Below are 15,666 nucleotides of genomic sequence, written 5' to 3'. Positions count from 1 at the left end.
TTTTTAATGTCAACTTCAGAGTACTTGTGTGTGCAATCAGAATTTGTTTTAACAAATTAATTTTCCAAATGACCAATGACCAGGTAAGTAAATTTACGAGTTCCATTTTTATTGAAAAAACAGCTGTATATAATATCAAAGAGCCTGGTCTTTAATTTATCGTGGGGAATTTAATTTAATTCAAGTAATTTATCCAAGTATGAAACACATGATTCAAACTCTGTGGTATCTTTTATCTCAAGCCTCACCAGGATATATCGTATCGACATAAAAATGAAAATGACCATTGTTAATTGATAATGCGTCGTCGATATGTTTAGTTAAAGGCTACAAGAAGTGTTGTCTTCTTTTCACGAATAAGAATTTAGACAAATTCTACTGGAGATAACAAACAATATTCAATATCAAAAGCCCATAAAACGATACAAAAAGGGAGCAAAGCAAACACGGACCTCCAAATCATCAGAGGTGAGATCAGGTGTCATGGTGGAGTGAGCATCCCCTGCCGACGATCTCATCCGCCATGTGCTCCTTGTCATGATCAAATTCATCGACAATTTAGTGTTTATAATAATATGTAATAATTTATAGTGTAATAAATTATATGAGCTAGGTAGAAAAAAACACTTTCATATCAATTTATTTATGACTTGAATTCTGTATATTTTCGACAACTCCTGGTCTTTAGAAGTACTCGATTGGATCGTATTGAGCTACGAATATGACATCTTCCACTTTGCTTCGATTGTTTAAACCAGTGTAAATCTTCACATGTAAGTAACGGGGCTGAACACCTTGCATTTTTACCTGAAGATAAAAAGATCCAATGAAATTCTGAGAACTCTTTAAAAGAAATCGCACCGACAATAAATGCTTATAAATTTTGTCAAAGTTTTGTGAATTTCTTTTTGAAAAACAATGGTTTGTATGGACTCACCTTGATAAAATAGTTTGTGCCCTTCACGACCTGCTTTTTAAACACCAGAGCCTTCAGGGGCCCAAAAGGTCCCTCCACGAAAGACGGTAACTTACGGATAATGGCGTCTCTGTTCTATAAGGTGTAGTCTTACATTATTCTCATAACAATATAATTCAAATACACAACTTTTGGATAAATTCATTTAATCTAGGGGGAAAAATGAAATGCAAAACAATACGAATTCAAAAATAAAATGAAGATTGAATTAATTAACATACCTCCTCAACCAGGGCCTGTTCACCGGGTCCTGCAAACTCCTGGGGACCGAGACCCCCTGGGGTGCAGTATGTCTCGGTGATGATGGCCAAGAGAAGACCAAGACCAAGTCCTGAAAGTCCCTTCATTGTGATTATTCTGTTTTCCGTAGTTTGAAATTCCTTGTGTTCCCAGTCACTTTTATAGCATGCGGCACATCGTACAATATGTTACTAGTAAGCACGCCTGTCATAACCGCGATGATGCAATCGCAATATGTTGTGCTAATTATTGTATTAATTACTAGACAGTATTAGTAAAATTAGTGAAGGATGATGAAAACTTTTATGTGAATTTTACTATGGAATAAAGGAAACAAGTTTCCATAGATATGATACTGTAGATTCCTTTATTTTCGCGAGTACTTATTATTGTGAAAGGCATTTTCAATGTCATATCGCTAAAATGATAAATCGTGAATGTAGGGTTGATAAAGTGATTTTACATTGTTTTCAGCATCATAAAAATGAAAGCGAGTAGTTTTAATTCGCGAGTGGTGCTTCTCGTAAAATTACGCGATTATTAATTTCACGCTTATGTCTAGGAATTTACAGTAGATAAGAATACTTGAGATTAGTGACAATAGACAATAATGTTAATGACACTGATATCAAAATAAGAAGACAGAACATTGAATATTTAAGAAATAAACAACGTTATTCAGTGAACATGGCGCTATGAATAGCAATTGCTTTGCTGGCATATTCCATGATGCACTAGCGCGCATCATGGAAAATATTTCAGCAGAGCTATTGCTATTCATAATGCCATGTTCACTGAATAATCTTTGTTTATTACTTATATTTGCATTCTTCAGTGTTGTCAAGAATATCAGAGGAAATCCTGGCTTACATAAAGACGCAGCTTTTTGTCTGCAGTTAAGAAAAACACACGTCTATAAAATCAGTAGACCTGATCAATGTTGCACCTTTTCACTAATAAATCACAAAAAAATCATTCAGTATTTGCCTCTCAAATACAGTTATCTGGATACAAGCAGCGCCGTCATCACTTTCTTTTAATTTTTGTTTTGATGCAGTTGTGACGTCATCAATAAACGTTATTAAAACCCTCTGACAAAAATCAATAAAACACTATGCTGAAAAAAGAGAATGCCTTAATAATGATTATAAAATCCAGATGCTTTCTTTGATTTTTTAAGTTCTTTTATTTATGTTTAAAAGCTGAAATCGTCCTTGAAATAGATATACTATTAAAGAAATTTAGCTTTTTCTGAATGTTAAAACACTCGAGTGTGAAGAGTTATCGTTCTTTGTACAAATATACAAAAATATAAGAAAAAATAAAAATATGGCAGTTTTCTTCAATTTTTAAAAAGTTTTATTACACAATTCAAAACATTGACTGAAATTAAATTTTTAAAGATATAAATCATTAACTTTAAATTATTCTGAATTTCTTTTTTCCAAATAATATTTTTAAAAACTTATATTTATTCCTTTTTCAAAATATTTCATATATATACTTCTGAATATGCACAACTAGTAAAGTAGAGCTTGTACTGTCCGAGTGTGAAATAGGAACTGCATTCACAACAGAAGCAGTTGCGTCAATAGCCCTATGAACGCAATTGAAGGCTGCAGGTTCATGGTGGTAAAAAGTAGTGGATATGGAATATATAACTGAATTGTACAATCGTGTACTGGCATAAAGAAAATGAATATTCTCCCTATATTCCTCTCTGCTTTACCTGTCTCTGTGCTTAAAAAGAGTTGGTCTTACCTGACCTTTGGATTCTTAATCAGACGTCTGTATATGAATGCATGTCAGAGAAAAAATAAAATTAATTTCAAGATGAACACATGAATAAATTAAAGAGAATTCAGTTTAAAAGAAAATTTATCAAAGTTGACAAGAGCAAGAAATAACAAAATTTTTACCCCTCTAAATTACATTGTATTTTTTCCATTAGTAATAATACTTTATACTTGCAAGGAGATGATTACAATGTAGTGTATGTGGTTTGATGGTTAGTTTACTTGATATTTCTGTAAATTTGTTTTAATTCTCAACAGCTCAGTTTATTATAAACTTTCATATCTATTTATAAATATCTTACAATGGGTTAGCTGTAAATGGATTGACTAAGGGATTGATATTTTTTGTTAAATTTATAAGCATAACATTATAAGCATACTTTTAGATAAATTATGATTATAATGATTTCAATAATATTTTTATAGCACCGTGTACAAATCATTGTTAACAGTAATTTAAAAGTTTGAAGAGAATAAGATATTCATTGTAAAGGTTAACTTCAGAAAAATATTTTTAAAAATTCAATTTATTCCAAAAAGGAAGTGCATGCAGACACTTATTTCTTAATTAAGGAGACTTTAAAGTACAAAAAACATTGTGTCCCTGACCCTTATTTTAACGACATGTTTATCGAAGGCCAGAGGCCGAATAATTAATAAATATTTCTAGAAATATACGGATCTAAGTTTAATTAATTTTAGGAACATAGTAAGTGTTATCATAATTGATATGAGCAGCTGGAGCAAATGACCTTCCCACTCTCTCACTTATGTACAGTATATAAAAACAACCATCTTTCCAATATTTGTACAGTAGTGCAGATACCCATCTTCTTAATCACAATGCAGGCCTTTGTTGCAGTTATCCTAGGTTTAGCGGCCGTGTCTTTTGTGAAGGCTAATGATAAACCTGTTGTCGGGGGTCTTGGAAAAGCCAAACTCGCCACTCCAGAAATCCAGCAGCTTGTTGACTCCGTAAGTATGGCAAGAAAATGTATAATGGAGACTTTTAACATTTTAAGATTTTTTTTTTCTTCAGAGGATGAATTTTTTAGAAAATCTTTACTGATACCGCATTGTCTATATTATTCATTTCTTTAAATAGTTTTAAAAGACGTTTTCACGAAAGAAAAGGGAATCGTGCTATGTTGCAACCACTATTGAAATAACGACCACTATTGAAATAATTATATCAATAGTGGTTGAGAGTGCATTTCAATTGCAAACATAATTAGTAGCCACGATTGAAATACGAGCACTATTGAAATAATTATATCAATAGTGGTTAAGAATGCATTTCAATAGCATACATACTTAGTAACCACACTTGAAATACGACCACTATTGAAATAATTATATCAATAGTGGATGAGGATGCATTTCAATAACAAACATAGCTAGTAACCACAATTGAAATACGACCACTATTGAAATAATCATTTCAAAAGTGGATGAGGATGCATTTCTATATAATAACATAAGGTTTCAACCACTATTGAAATACGAGCGCTACTGAAATAATTATTTAATAGTGGGTGAGAATACATTTCTATATAAAAACCATACGTTTCAACCACTATTGAAATACGAGCACTGCTGAAATAATTATTTAATAGCTGGTGAGAGTGCATTTCAATATGGTAACCATAGGTTTCAATCACTATTGAAATATTACCAGTAAAGAAAGAAAAGTTTCACCACGTCAGCAACGTTTGAAATAATTATTTCATTATATTGGAGTCATTGTTCAAAGCACTATTGAAATCAATAATTTTATCCATATTGAAATCCTTATTTAAAAAGTGAACATTATTTCAATAGTGGTTGCAACCTACGTTTGTTATTAAAATGAATCTCACCCACTATTGAGATAATTATTTCAATAGTAGTCGTATTTCAATAGTGGTTACTATCTATGCTTGTTATTGAAATACACATCTATGCTTGTTATTGAAATACACTCTCAATCACTATTGAAATAATTATTTCAATAGTGGTCGTATTTCAATAGTGGTTATTACCTATGTTTGTTATTGAAATGCACTTTCGACCACTAATGAAATAATTATTTCAATAGTGGTCGCATTGCAGTAGTGGTTACTACCTATGTTTGTTATTGAAATGCACTCTCAACCACTATTGATATAATTATTTCAATAGTGGTCGTTATTTCAATAGTGGTTGCAACAATGCTATATGAATTGACTTTTTCTTCAAAAAGTGACCATCTAAAAAAAGATATATTTTATAAAATGTATATTTTATAGGTGCAAGATGATATAATCAGCAATCTTCCTATTGGATACGACAGAGAAATGCCACTTCGCCTTAAAGCTCGCTTTTACAGGACACAAGTCGTTGCTGGCACTAACTATTTTATCAAGGTACAATTTGAAAAAAAAATGTTGCTAGTAAAAAATATGTCAACCTTATTAACATTTTAATTTGTTATGCAGATTTCTTTTATACAAGAAGTAGTTTTCGTCAAGGTCTTCATTTCAGTTTAATAATACTTGCAAGATAATAACATTTTATTGCTAAGCGAGTAATTGTTTTCTTATATTTTATTTTATTCATTTTCTTATCCATTTCAGATTCAAACAGGTCCGTTGAGGTTTATCCACGTCAGAATTTATAAAGACCTTAATGGTGTCGCTTCCGTTTCCGGTGTCCAGATCAACAAGCTCCTCAGAGACCCACTGGAATATTTTTAAAGCAATTTTACATACTAGCATTTTCACAAACAACCATTGACAATGATAAATTTTAAAATTTCAAGGTCACTTGATTTTTTTGTTGATGTAATGTTTTTGGTTAAACAATTTGTAATTTTAGGCAATTATTAATATTGCTTTTTATTTGTGAGAATCTCCCATTTTTAACAAAGATTAGAAATAAATTTAAAGTAAGTATGTCTCTAAAAAAGTATGATTAATTTACGAAAATGTTATTGATATTTTTTTGATCTTCGGTACCATATAATAAAACAAAGAATAAGGTCCGTCTCTATCTTTTTCTTTTATATAAAAATTATAAATTAAATTGAGCTTCAAATAAATGCTATACAAGGATTTAAATGCAAAAGAATGCAGGTGTCATTGTTCTATTTTCCTTAATCATTAGATGCAAAATTTGTGTTATATATATATTCTTATTCTTAAGTAATCTAGACTGCATAAAAAAATTGATCGTCTCTCGAATGAAACGCTAAAAATCAAAATAAAGCGAGACTGTCCCAGTCAATTTGTTCAACTTTCGTTTGTAGAAATATGTTTCAAAAGAATTTAAATGAAACTGGCAAAATGAGCAACCTGATTCCTACAAATATATGCTATTGCAGTATTAATGTTAAAAGGAATGTCATAAAATAATAATTGAAAATTAAAAATTCCATTGCGAGGAAAATGCCTTCTCATGTAACTGAATATACTTTCAAATCATATATTTTCGTGGAGTCAAATTTTAAGGTCTGATGAAAAAATATTAGTTTGTGAAGATTTGATTTCGTGGTTAGAGAATGTTGAATAGTAATGCATATGAAGTTTAATATTGTGTTGGTCATATATTCATTGGTTCTTCTCATGCTTTAAAAACATTGAAAATCCCTACGAAAAAAAATGATTTTAAAGTACTATTGAACAATGTTTTATTTTATAATGTTGAATACATTTTAAAATGAGAGTTAAGTAAAATATCAGTATATTAAAACTAGTCATAGAATTAGAAAAAAAAACTCAATGAATAGAAATTAGATATTATTACATATAATCAAAAAAGAAGGTACGTTAGGCACCAAAATCCGCCTAGTCCCAAAATCCGGTGATAATATTTATATAGTGTGTCTTGGATACCCCTGTTCTAAATCTATTTATTTTTTAAAAATATCTCAAACCGTTTTCCCTACACAACTCACTAAAAATGCAATGTTTTCTTTTAAAATAACACTGACGACGTCATGACGTTAACATGGCGTTATGAAATTACGTTTTAATAATTTCGTTGCAGCGTAAAGAATTGTACATTTTCTTAACCTAAAATTAATATTCTGTTAAATAAATTCATATTTAACTCTAATGTACTTTATTTTTTTTATTTAATCTATTCTAAACCTTTCAGGTTTTTTTCTTTATATGAATTGAAATTTACAATAACCGTGGGTCATTTAATTAAGGTGATAATTTTCCGAGAAACTATTTCATCAAGAAAGCCTATTTATTGTGAAAAGTTTTCTCCTCTCCATCTCCCTAAAATTCTTGATACTAATTAAAATACTAAATTAAATTTTGAATAACCAATACACCATACAATCATGCTTACCTTTTATTTACTTATTAGGTATTTACATGTACGAGTAAATAAATACATAATAACATGTACATACACAATTCCCATTGAAAGCGCAAGATGTGTTTTTACTGCGTATCAAATCTTGACTACAACATAATAATAACAGTTTTTATGCGAGCATTTTCCTTCAATTTTTTTCGTATTAAAGATTTATTTTTGATTAAGCTAAGACATTATCAATGCATTACATTGTTTCGGTTTATTTATACTACAGTGTAGTGCTTTTTAATAGTAGTAAATAATCATTATTGATATGCAAATGAATAAGGTTACCTGACTTTTTTATAATAAAGAACCGACAAATATATTTATCTTAAGTGTCTGAAAGAGATAATATTCGCAACAAAGACAGCTACATGTTTGTCACCCCCTGTCCTTTTGACAATCACACATAATCTGCATTTAGTATTTGTGGTAGTCGGGTCTGAACTATTATGCTTCTATAATATATGTACATTGCTCATGTATTATTGTAACGTGAAGCGATCAACCACTCAAGGGTTAAACAGGCTCGCCGTTGCTGAAAAGCTAACTCACTAGCGAGGCAGTATAAGTTCCCTATGTACTGTCCGCTACACTTCCCCCGGTCAGGGAAGCTTCGGCCCGAAGATTAGCATGAGTTCTGTCTCGATTGTTGGTGTGTCTTACTGATCAATAGAAACCGATGTAAAAGAGATTGCTGCACTAGAAACAAAATAATAAACATCTCAAAAATGAAAATGGCTGAAGACAGTGGTGATCAGGGAGAAACAGGTTTTACTTAGCTCACGGAATTAAGAGGTACATGGTAAAATACCGTAAGTCGCGGAAAAGCAAAAAATATAATCGCGGAAAAGCAGTCATACATGTTATGGAAACGCAGGATTTTCTTTAGTGGAAAAGTTGTGTCGAATCGCGGAAAAGAGAAACTGCGAAAAGAACATTTAAATGTGAGATAGTTTCCAACATGCTACAAAACATTCTCGCAGCTTTTATATAAATATTGCATGTAGTTGAGTGTAACATTGAAAATTTTCACCCCAAGAAAACCATTGTCAACCGAGGCGCAAATACAAATACATATAACAGCAAATACAAATACATAAAACAGTGAACCGTGCGCGCATCAATTCTGCACAGTCGCTATTTTTTTGGAATACCACCCGTCGTCAAGCAATGTTCACTGTTGCTACGCTGGAGGGCGTGGCTTCATTATTAAGTGGGTAAAAGTGTTTTTTAGCAAATTTTTCTCGACCAATCAAATTCAACTAATTAACATTAAAGTATAATATACATTAATAGCACACAACTTTGATCGTGCAACTGCACATAAAGTCAATTTTAACTGTCATTGTGGTGTGGATCTAGAACTTTTAGGAGTTTTCTTGGGAAACTGTGTAACAAGGTCACATCAGAGAAGACACCCCCTCCCCCCCCCCCCCAAGACACCATATTTCTGAGACCTGAAAACCGTTCTGTACTATTAATATTACGTAGCATAACTAAACCTAATGTCTTTTTATCAAGTATGATAAAAAAAAGTATCTATATTTTCATTTTTAACAGTCTGCGATTTTTGATATACGTACATGTAAAATATATCATAACAGAATATAAGTCAACATCCATAAAACTGAACTCTTAGCAATTGATTGTATAAGGGACGGCCATTTGTTTAATTTACGGTACTGAGGGGTCGCTAATTTTCAGAATATGTACTTTTATACCGCTGTATGACAGAATGTGCTTTTCGAAGATGATAGAAGACAATTTTATTTCCATGTAAAGTTGACAAGCATAGAAATAAAATCAAAATCAATACTACGTAGCGTTTGGGACAGGTGTAGGTACCCCCCAGTCAAGGTCAGATTGCTTCATTCCCCGAGGAGCTATATTTATTTGCGATTATATGGCTATGACTTTTTTTTTCTTTCAAAAAACCTGTACCCCCTTTCAAGAAGGAAAAGCGTTAAAAAGATTGTATTAAATTGGACATTAACAGATCACATTGTAATAGAAGTTAGCTCTTTTTACACATCACTAGATCTTGTGGATAAGGAATTTTATTTCTATGAACAGACAAAACACTGAACCCTTTAAACAACAGAGATGAGGATCAAGTACCTAGGGGAGTAAGAACATCCCTTTTCATCTGGTAAATCAGCGCAGAGTGAGGTCAATGTATTGAACAATGAGAGAGAGAGAGAGAGAGAGAGAGAGAGAGAGAGAGAGAGAGAGAGAGAGAGATTTAAACACAGTCAAATTAAGTACTAATTCGTATTAAAACAATGACCCAACGATTTTTGCGAAATATATATGTCATGCAAATTGCGAATCAACAATGGCTTGAATTTGCAAGCAATGTCATATAAAGACCACACCATATTATCACATAATTCTATTACGAGTCAAACATAGATTTCATTTGCAAACAGTAAACAGTGTCATATAAAGACCATACAAGTAAACATTGATGTAACCATCAATTGTCGCCCGGGAAATATATAAAGTAAGCAATGGAAATGAGTCTTGATCATCACACCGCCTTGGTATACGTGAAAAGGCATGCGTCTAATTGATGGCAACGATAGTCGCGAATATTTTGAGAACTTACAGTCGGATAAAAATCAAACAAAAACGATACCAATTTAAACTTGATCAATTCCTCATGTAAATGTTGGCTGCATAAAATATAAATTGAAGTTAGACACATGTATCACCTATATTCAAAAATGCATTAATTTTCAATTTTAGAATATAAAACATGAACTATACAGAGTGCGTTTTTATGCGAGAAGTAAAATTCGATATTCTAAAAACAGGGATCTGTCGTTTTTTCGATAGTATATGATAAGCAACTTTATATATTAAACATGTAAAACATATTTATTTTTACCTATTCACTTTATGGAAGTAAATATTATATGTATCTCGTAATTTAGAAAGGTAAAGAACATTCTGATTAACAATCTTTTCAATGTTTAAAAAACCTCTAATTCTGAATAAATTCTCCCACCCCAATCACCATACACCAACACTTAAACTTATATGTATAGAGCAGCCCGGTCCTCCGGGCTGCAATAATCTGATTCTATCATCCTCTTAATTTGTCAACTTCCTTACTCAGTTTAAAACTTGACTGAATTCTGAACATGCCCTTGAGTGTCGACTTAGTTAAATTTGGACACATAAGTCACCCCTACGGAAGCGTATTTGTGCCACTTGGACACTCTATTTTTTTAAATTTCTACACTTTAATCTGTAAAAAGTACACTTTAATCTATATATTTTATACTTTAATCTGTAAATTTACACTTTAATCTGTAAAATTTACACATTAAACTGTAAATTTTACACTTTAATCTCGAAAATTGACACTTGAATCTGTAAATTTTACACTTTTATTATATACCTAATGTGTATCACTCAATTTTACTGTAGATTTAACGCAATCACGTGACGTCGTGATCCGACTTTCCGGATCACTACACTGTGGTTTTCCGAATCCATATACCACTCTCTGAAACTGATGACGTAGTACGCAAAACATGACGTTATTTTTCAAAGTCCATTGTTGCTATACTCTGTTTCATGGACAAGTACATGTGTATTATACAACTGAATTCTAAAGTTTTATTTTGCTATTATCTAACTAGTTAAGGGGTATATAATAAATTTATCATAACAGAAACGTGATCCGAAGAGCCGTATCACGTCTCGTTGACAGGCGCGGATCATCAAATCAAACGAGACGCGAAGCGTCGAGTTCGTTCTGATGTTCCGCGCCTGTCAATTCGACGTAATAAGACTCTTCGGATTAAGTTACTGTTATAATAATATATATTTATCTGTAAAATTACACATTTATCTGTAAATTTTACACTTTTATGTGTAAATTTTACACTTTCATCTGTAAAATCTACACTTTAATCTGTAAAATTTACAATTAAGTCTGTAAAATTTACACTTAAAGTGTACAATTTATACTTTAAAGTGTAAAATTTATACTGTAAAGTGTAAAATTTAAAGATAAATGTCTAAATTTTACGGATTAATGTGTAAAATTTACAGATTAAAGTGTAAAATTTACAGATTATTGTGTAAAATTTACAGATTAAAATGTAAATTTTACAGATTAAAATGTAGAAATAAAATTTAAAAAAATGAAGTGTCCAAGTGGCACTTGTACGTTTCCGGTATACAGGGGATACAGGAAGTATGCCACAGAATTTAGTAACGGAAAATCTGACGTCATCCCAGTTGTCATATACTGATGGTTAATTGACCATCACATATCTATCGATAGTTAATAATTGAATATCATGAAATACGTATATATGCTCTGTATTGTTTTTGATTTCTAATTCACTAAGTGGGATTATCAAGTTATAAACCAATCAAGACTACCTGTAAAAAGCTTGTTTCATGTTGAAATGAATGATTTTTTTAAATCAAATTATCAAATTTATGGGTGTATTACTCTTAGTAAGTTACTAAAAAAGCGTCTGATGTCTTTTCATATTTTAAAAGTAACACTCTATTTACTTTTGAAATTCTAACAAAATTATATTCTTTCTACAATGGCTGTTTTCAAACAGGGATCAAAGTGTACATATGTACATCAATAAAGAGATTCAAAATTCAAATAAATAAATAAATATTTATTAAGGTTCAATTCAGTTGGGAATACCCATAGTTAAAAAGGTTACTCTCTTATCATGAAAGTAATAGAAGCCTATATAATCTTTTATTTTTTTTGGGGGGGGGGCATACATGTACATTGAATAGATTGGAATTAATTACTTTTTACTAAATTTGTGCATTAAATTAATTATTGTTTGCATAAATTTAATTTATGCTCTATAATAAAAATTTGATGCATACCGAAAACTTCACAAAATTATTCAGACGTTTTGAAGATATTACTATAATTATTTAACAAGATATTGATTTGAGATTAAATGGATTGAATTGTTATAAAGTAGATAATATCACATGAATTGATGGAATCCTCAAATTATCAATAATATGAGTTCACGTTCATTTGGAATTCTATATCTCTATCCAATATGTTAAAGTTTGAAATCTTTGAGATATTACTTTACATGACCAATCGAAATAAAAATTTCTTCGTAAAGTGTCCACGGTTTACAAATTTAATAACTATACCGTCTCAGAAACTGTCTATATTGATAGAGCACGTCTTCCTTTCTACCTGTATACGATACAACCTTATAGGTCAATAATCATTTATCAGTGATGACGAAAGGGATCGATTTGTCAAGAAATAAGAAATAATTGTATAAGTTTATTTTATTTTTTTCTTCAGTTACATGTATATGTCATAATGGAAACATATATCATGCATTTTAAAGTATAATTTAGTCTTTCTTAGGTTGGGACATTGCTAAAATGTATATACCTGTAACCCGATACACCATTCACCTATATGATTAATAAGATTGACTTACGGTTAATTGTATTTCAATTATATGAAATAAGCTACACGTCTGTACTTCGTCAGTCACCCTTGATATCTCATAATGACCAATACAATGTGTGGCATTGTTAAGTCCAGCTGTCCATTTGACATGTGGTCAGTAGTGTACTATATTGTCATTGTGACCAATTAGTTGCACAGACAGAAGGACAGGAACACAATTGTGTAGCAGATGGAAAGCTTAAATTATATCATTCGACACCTTTAATATTAGACATATATGTTATGAATTTAATGAATTACATCATTTGATGGTATAAATAGTCAAAATGCTCTGTTAATGCTTCACAATGCATGTAGCATTTCACCATGAATACAACCCTAGTTCTTTTGTTTGCCGTGATTTCGGTTTCTGTGTCCATTCAAGGAGATGAGGACTCCATTCTTGGAGGGCTAAGTGAAACAAAATTCGCCACCGATGAAGTACAAGATCTCATAGATTTGGTAATTATTATACGTGCATCTAGCAACCGATGTATTAATGTTTACCATCACTCTTCAAAGGAGAATGATTTCCAAATCAATAGCCTTAATTGTACAACTCAAATTTGCCTCCTTGAATGAGAGTTATCTTTCTTAGAAGGACAAACAACCTTCAATTGAAGGTTCATTCTAATATGCACGTAAATGAACACTGTCCCTCTTTGTCGAATTTTAACAAGCATTCCCAAAGTGAAAATAAAATCGTGAGGAGAATTTTTATTCCACTTTAATAACTAAAACCAAAACTCATTTTTTTTAAAATCATGGTTTATCACGGGAAAAAGCTTTACTATAATGCATCGTCAAATTTACCAGTAATTTTCAAACTTCGCCTATTCCTATACCCGATATGAAAGCCTTACCGAGTAATAAAATAGTTTTCTGAATGACTGCATTTACTTTTTACCTTCACTTTCAGTTACGGGATGACATTATAAGCCAGCTTCCTATTGGATACGATCGCGAAGAGCCTCTTCCTGAGTTTACTGCCCGTTTATACAGGGAACAGATCGTAGCTGGAACAAACTTCTTTGTCAAAGTATGTGTTTTTGACCTCAATAGAATATTTTTATACGAATTATTCTTTAAAATAAGATACTTCATTCCTGTTCAAACTTGCTTTCTATTATATATACATGTATCTTAGAGACACGGTTTCAACTGATTTTAAAAAAAAACAAACAATTTTAGTGTTTAAAATTCCTGGGAATTCAAATGATCAGCAAAAATTTAAACATCATTTGTTGGTTTACAAAGAAAAAACAGAACTAAAGATTGTTCATAATGTAAACAAGGTTCGTGCCTTGTTTTTGTCTTATCCTGTTTAGAATTAACTTCTAAATGAAAAAAAAATCTGCTTTGAAAGAACACATATTAGTATATTTAAACTTTGTAAACAAGAATAGGACATGGGTCCTGTTTACATTTAACGAAGGTTAATTAGGAGCTCTAAACTGTCTAGTATATCGACAACAGAAATTCAAATTTTTGATAATCATTAATAATAGCCTAGTTAACGTTTTGAAAACAAACAAAAATGAGAAAATAATAAGACAATTTTAGCTCAAACCAAGTGTAGTTAAACATCATACGAAAAGATACAAAAAACATTCATTGTTGAAAAGTAATTTTCTTTGTTGTACTAAAATGTAACTGTGACACATTTTACAATTTTATGAATACAGTAAAATTTGTCTATTCCGGACTCTGGGTACTCCGGATTTTTGTCCATTCCGTCTATAAATTTTAGTCCCATGCACTTCTTTAACAAATTCATTAGAAAAAATTCTGTGTAGTCCGGATACTGTCTATTCTGTATTCCGAACGGCCATACTGGTCCCAACTGCTCATAATTAACGGTAATCATTCCCTCTAATCCGGCTACACATAATTACCTGAGTTATATACTTCAAAGCAATTAACACCTTTCGTGGTGGATGTGATAATCCGTGTTTACACTAGCATTAGTGCCATGAGACGAAATCAGTGAAATGCGGCGGTGACACAGTCCGATTGACAAAATATTATATGATTAAATTACAATTTTAAAAAAAATATTAACTTTGTTTTAACTCCTTTTACCACGTTATAACATAAACACAAAAATATATATGTACGCAATTTACAAATCAAAATAATAATCGGGATCGAAAATCGAACGCATTTCAAAATGGCGCCATAACACTGTGGGGGAAGACGTAATTTTTTTTTACAGAAAAATTAAAAGTTTAATCCAATAATTAGCGCATCGTAAATAATTGTGCATTACTGTCTATACATTGAATGAACTTTCTGACAAGTGAAATCCTGTCCGCTTGATATATAGTAGGCCTAGATTATGCGTGCCTGTAGATTTTGATTTAGGTAACATTTCACCCGACTTTCAAACTTCGTGAACAAACAAGAAAATACAGTAAGTCATGTGAGACTATTTAATAATTTCTAGACGCCAAAATGTTGATTGATTTCATCATTTAATCATATTTTATATGTGTATAAAGTACGTGTAAATAAACAACTTAATTTTCAAAAGTAATATTTTCCTGCATATTTTTTCTGCACTCCGGATTCTGTCTAAACCGGCCAAATTTTATGGAACCGGCGGTAGCCGGATTGGACAAATTATACTGTATAATTATTAACATGTGACATATCGTTACTTGCAGGTTGAGACCGGCCCTCTACGATTTATTCACGTCCGGATTTACGTTGATCTATCTGGGGACGCCTCTGTTGACGGAGTACAGGTCGGAAAAAACATGGGAGACCCCTTGGAGTATTTTTAGAATGACTGCATGTACAAAATTTTCAAAATGCAATGTTTCCATGATTTTCTATAGAATTCC

The 15,666-nt window shown here is 31.3% G+C and overlaps 3 protein-coding genes across 3 annotated transcripts; 2 read left to right on the top strand and 1 right to left on the bottom strand.

Annotated features, from left to right (window-relative positions):
* Positions 1-684: 684 nt before the first annotated feature.
* On the bottom strand, positions 685-1,323 carry LOC134236476 (cystatin-A-like). The gene is made up of 3 exons (XM_062718663.1): positions 1,198-1,323; positions 938-1,051; positions 685-807 (listed from the first exon to the last, which is right to left on the bottom strand). The coding sequence occupies exons 1-3, from the start codon at positions 1,321-1,323 to the stop codon at positions 685-687; spliced, it is 363 nt and encodes a 120-aa protein (XP_062574647.1).
* Positions 1,324-3,855: 2,532 nt separating this feature from the next.
* On the top strand, positions 3,856-5,726 carry LOC134236468 (cystatin-A-like). The gene is made up of 3 exons (XM_062718654.1): positions 3,856-3,987; positions 5,280-5,396; positions 5,607-5,726. The coding sequence occupies exons 1-3, from the start codon at positions 3,856-3,858 to the stop codon at positions 5,724-5,726; spliced, it is 369 nt and encodes a 122-aa protein (XP_062574638.1).
* Positions 5,727-13,124: 7,398 nt separating this feature from the next.
* On the top strand, positions 13,125-15,606 carry LOC134236457 (cystatin-A-like). The gene is made up of 3 exons (XM_062718644.1): positions 13,125-13,282; positions 13,740-13,859; positions 15,487-15,606. The coding sequence occupies exons 1-3, from the start codon at positions 13,148-13,150 to the stop codon at positions 15,604-15,606; spliced, it is 375 nt and encodes a 124-aa protein (XP_062574628.1). The 5' UTR covers positions 13,125-13,147.
* Positions 15,607-15,666: the final 60 nt, after the last annotated feature.

The sequence above is a fragment of the Saccostrea cucullata genome, unplaced genomic scaffold, assembly GCF_032062105.1.
Source record: "Saccostrea cucullata isolate Sc308-1 unplaced genomic scaffold, CSIRO_AGI_Scuc_v1 ctg14360, whole genome shotgun sequence".
Classification (NCBI taxonomy): Eukaryota; Metazoa; Mollusca; class Bivalvia; order Ostreida; family Ostreidae; genus Saccostrea; species Saccostrea cuccullata.
This window is presented reverse-complemented; position numbering and strand designations above follow the sequence as displayed.

Coding starts and splice junctions, on each gene's coding strand:
- LOC134236457 (XM_062718644.1), top strand. CDS start 13,148: ATGAATACAACCCTAGTTCTTTTGTTTGCCGTGATTTCGGTTTCTGTG. Junction 13,283..13,739: donor TACAAGATCTCATAGATTTG/GTAATTATTATA, acceptor CTTCACTTTCAG/TTACGGGATGACATTATAAG. Junction 13,860..15,486: donor GAACAAACTTCTTTGTCAAA/GTATGTGTTTTT, acceptor CGTTACTTGCAG/GTTGAGACCGGCCCTCTACG.
- LOC134236476 (XM_062718663.1), bottom strand. CDS start 1,323: ATGAAGGGACTTTCAGGACTTGGTCTTGGTCTTCTCTTGGCCATCATC. Junction 1,052..1,197: donor AACAGGCCCTGGTTGAGGAG/GTATGTTAATTA, acceptor TACACCTTATAG/AACAGAGACGCCATTATCCG. Junction 808..937: donor GCACAAACTATTTTATCAAG/GTGAGTCCATAC, acceptor TTTTATCTTCAG/GTAAAAATGCAAGGTGTTCA.
- LOC134236468 (XM_062718654.1), top strand. CDS start 3,856: ATGCAGGCCTTTGTTGCAGTTATCCTAGGTTTAGCGGCCGTGTCTTTT. Junction 3,988..5,279: donor TCCAGCAGCTTGTTGACTCC/GTAAGTATGGCA, acceptor TATATTTTATAG/GTGCAAGATGATATAATCAG. Junction 5,397..5,606: donor GCACTAACTATTTTATCAAG/GTACAATTTGAA, acceptor TATCCATTTCAG/ATTCAAACAGGTCCGTTGAG.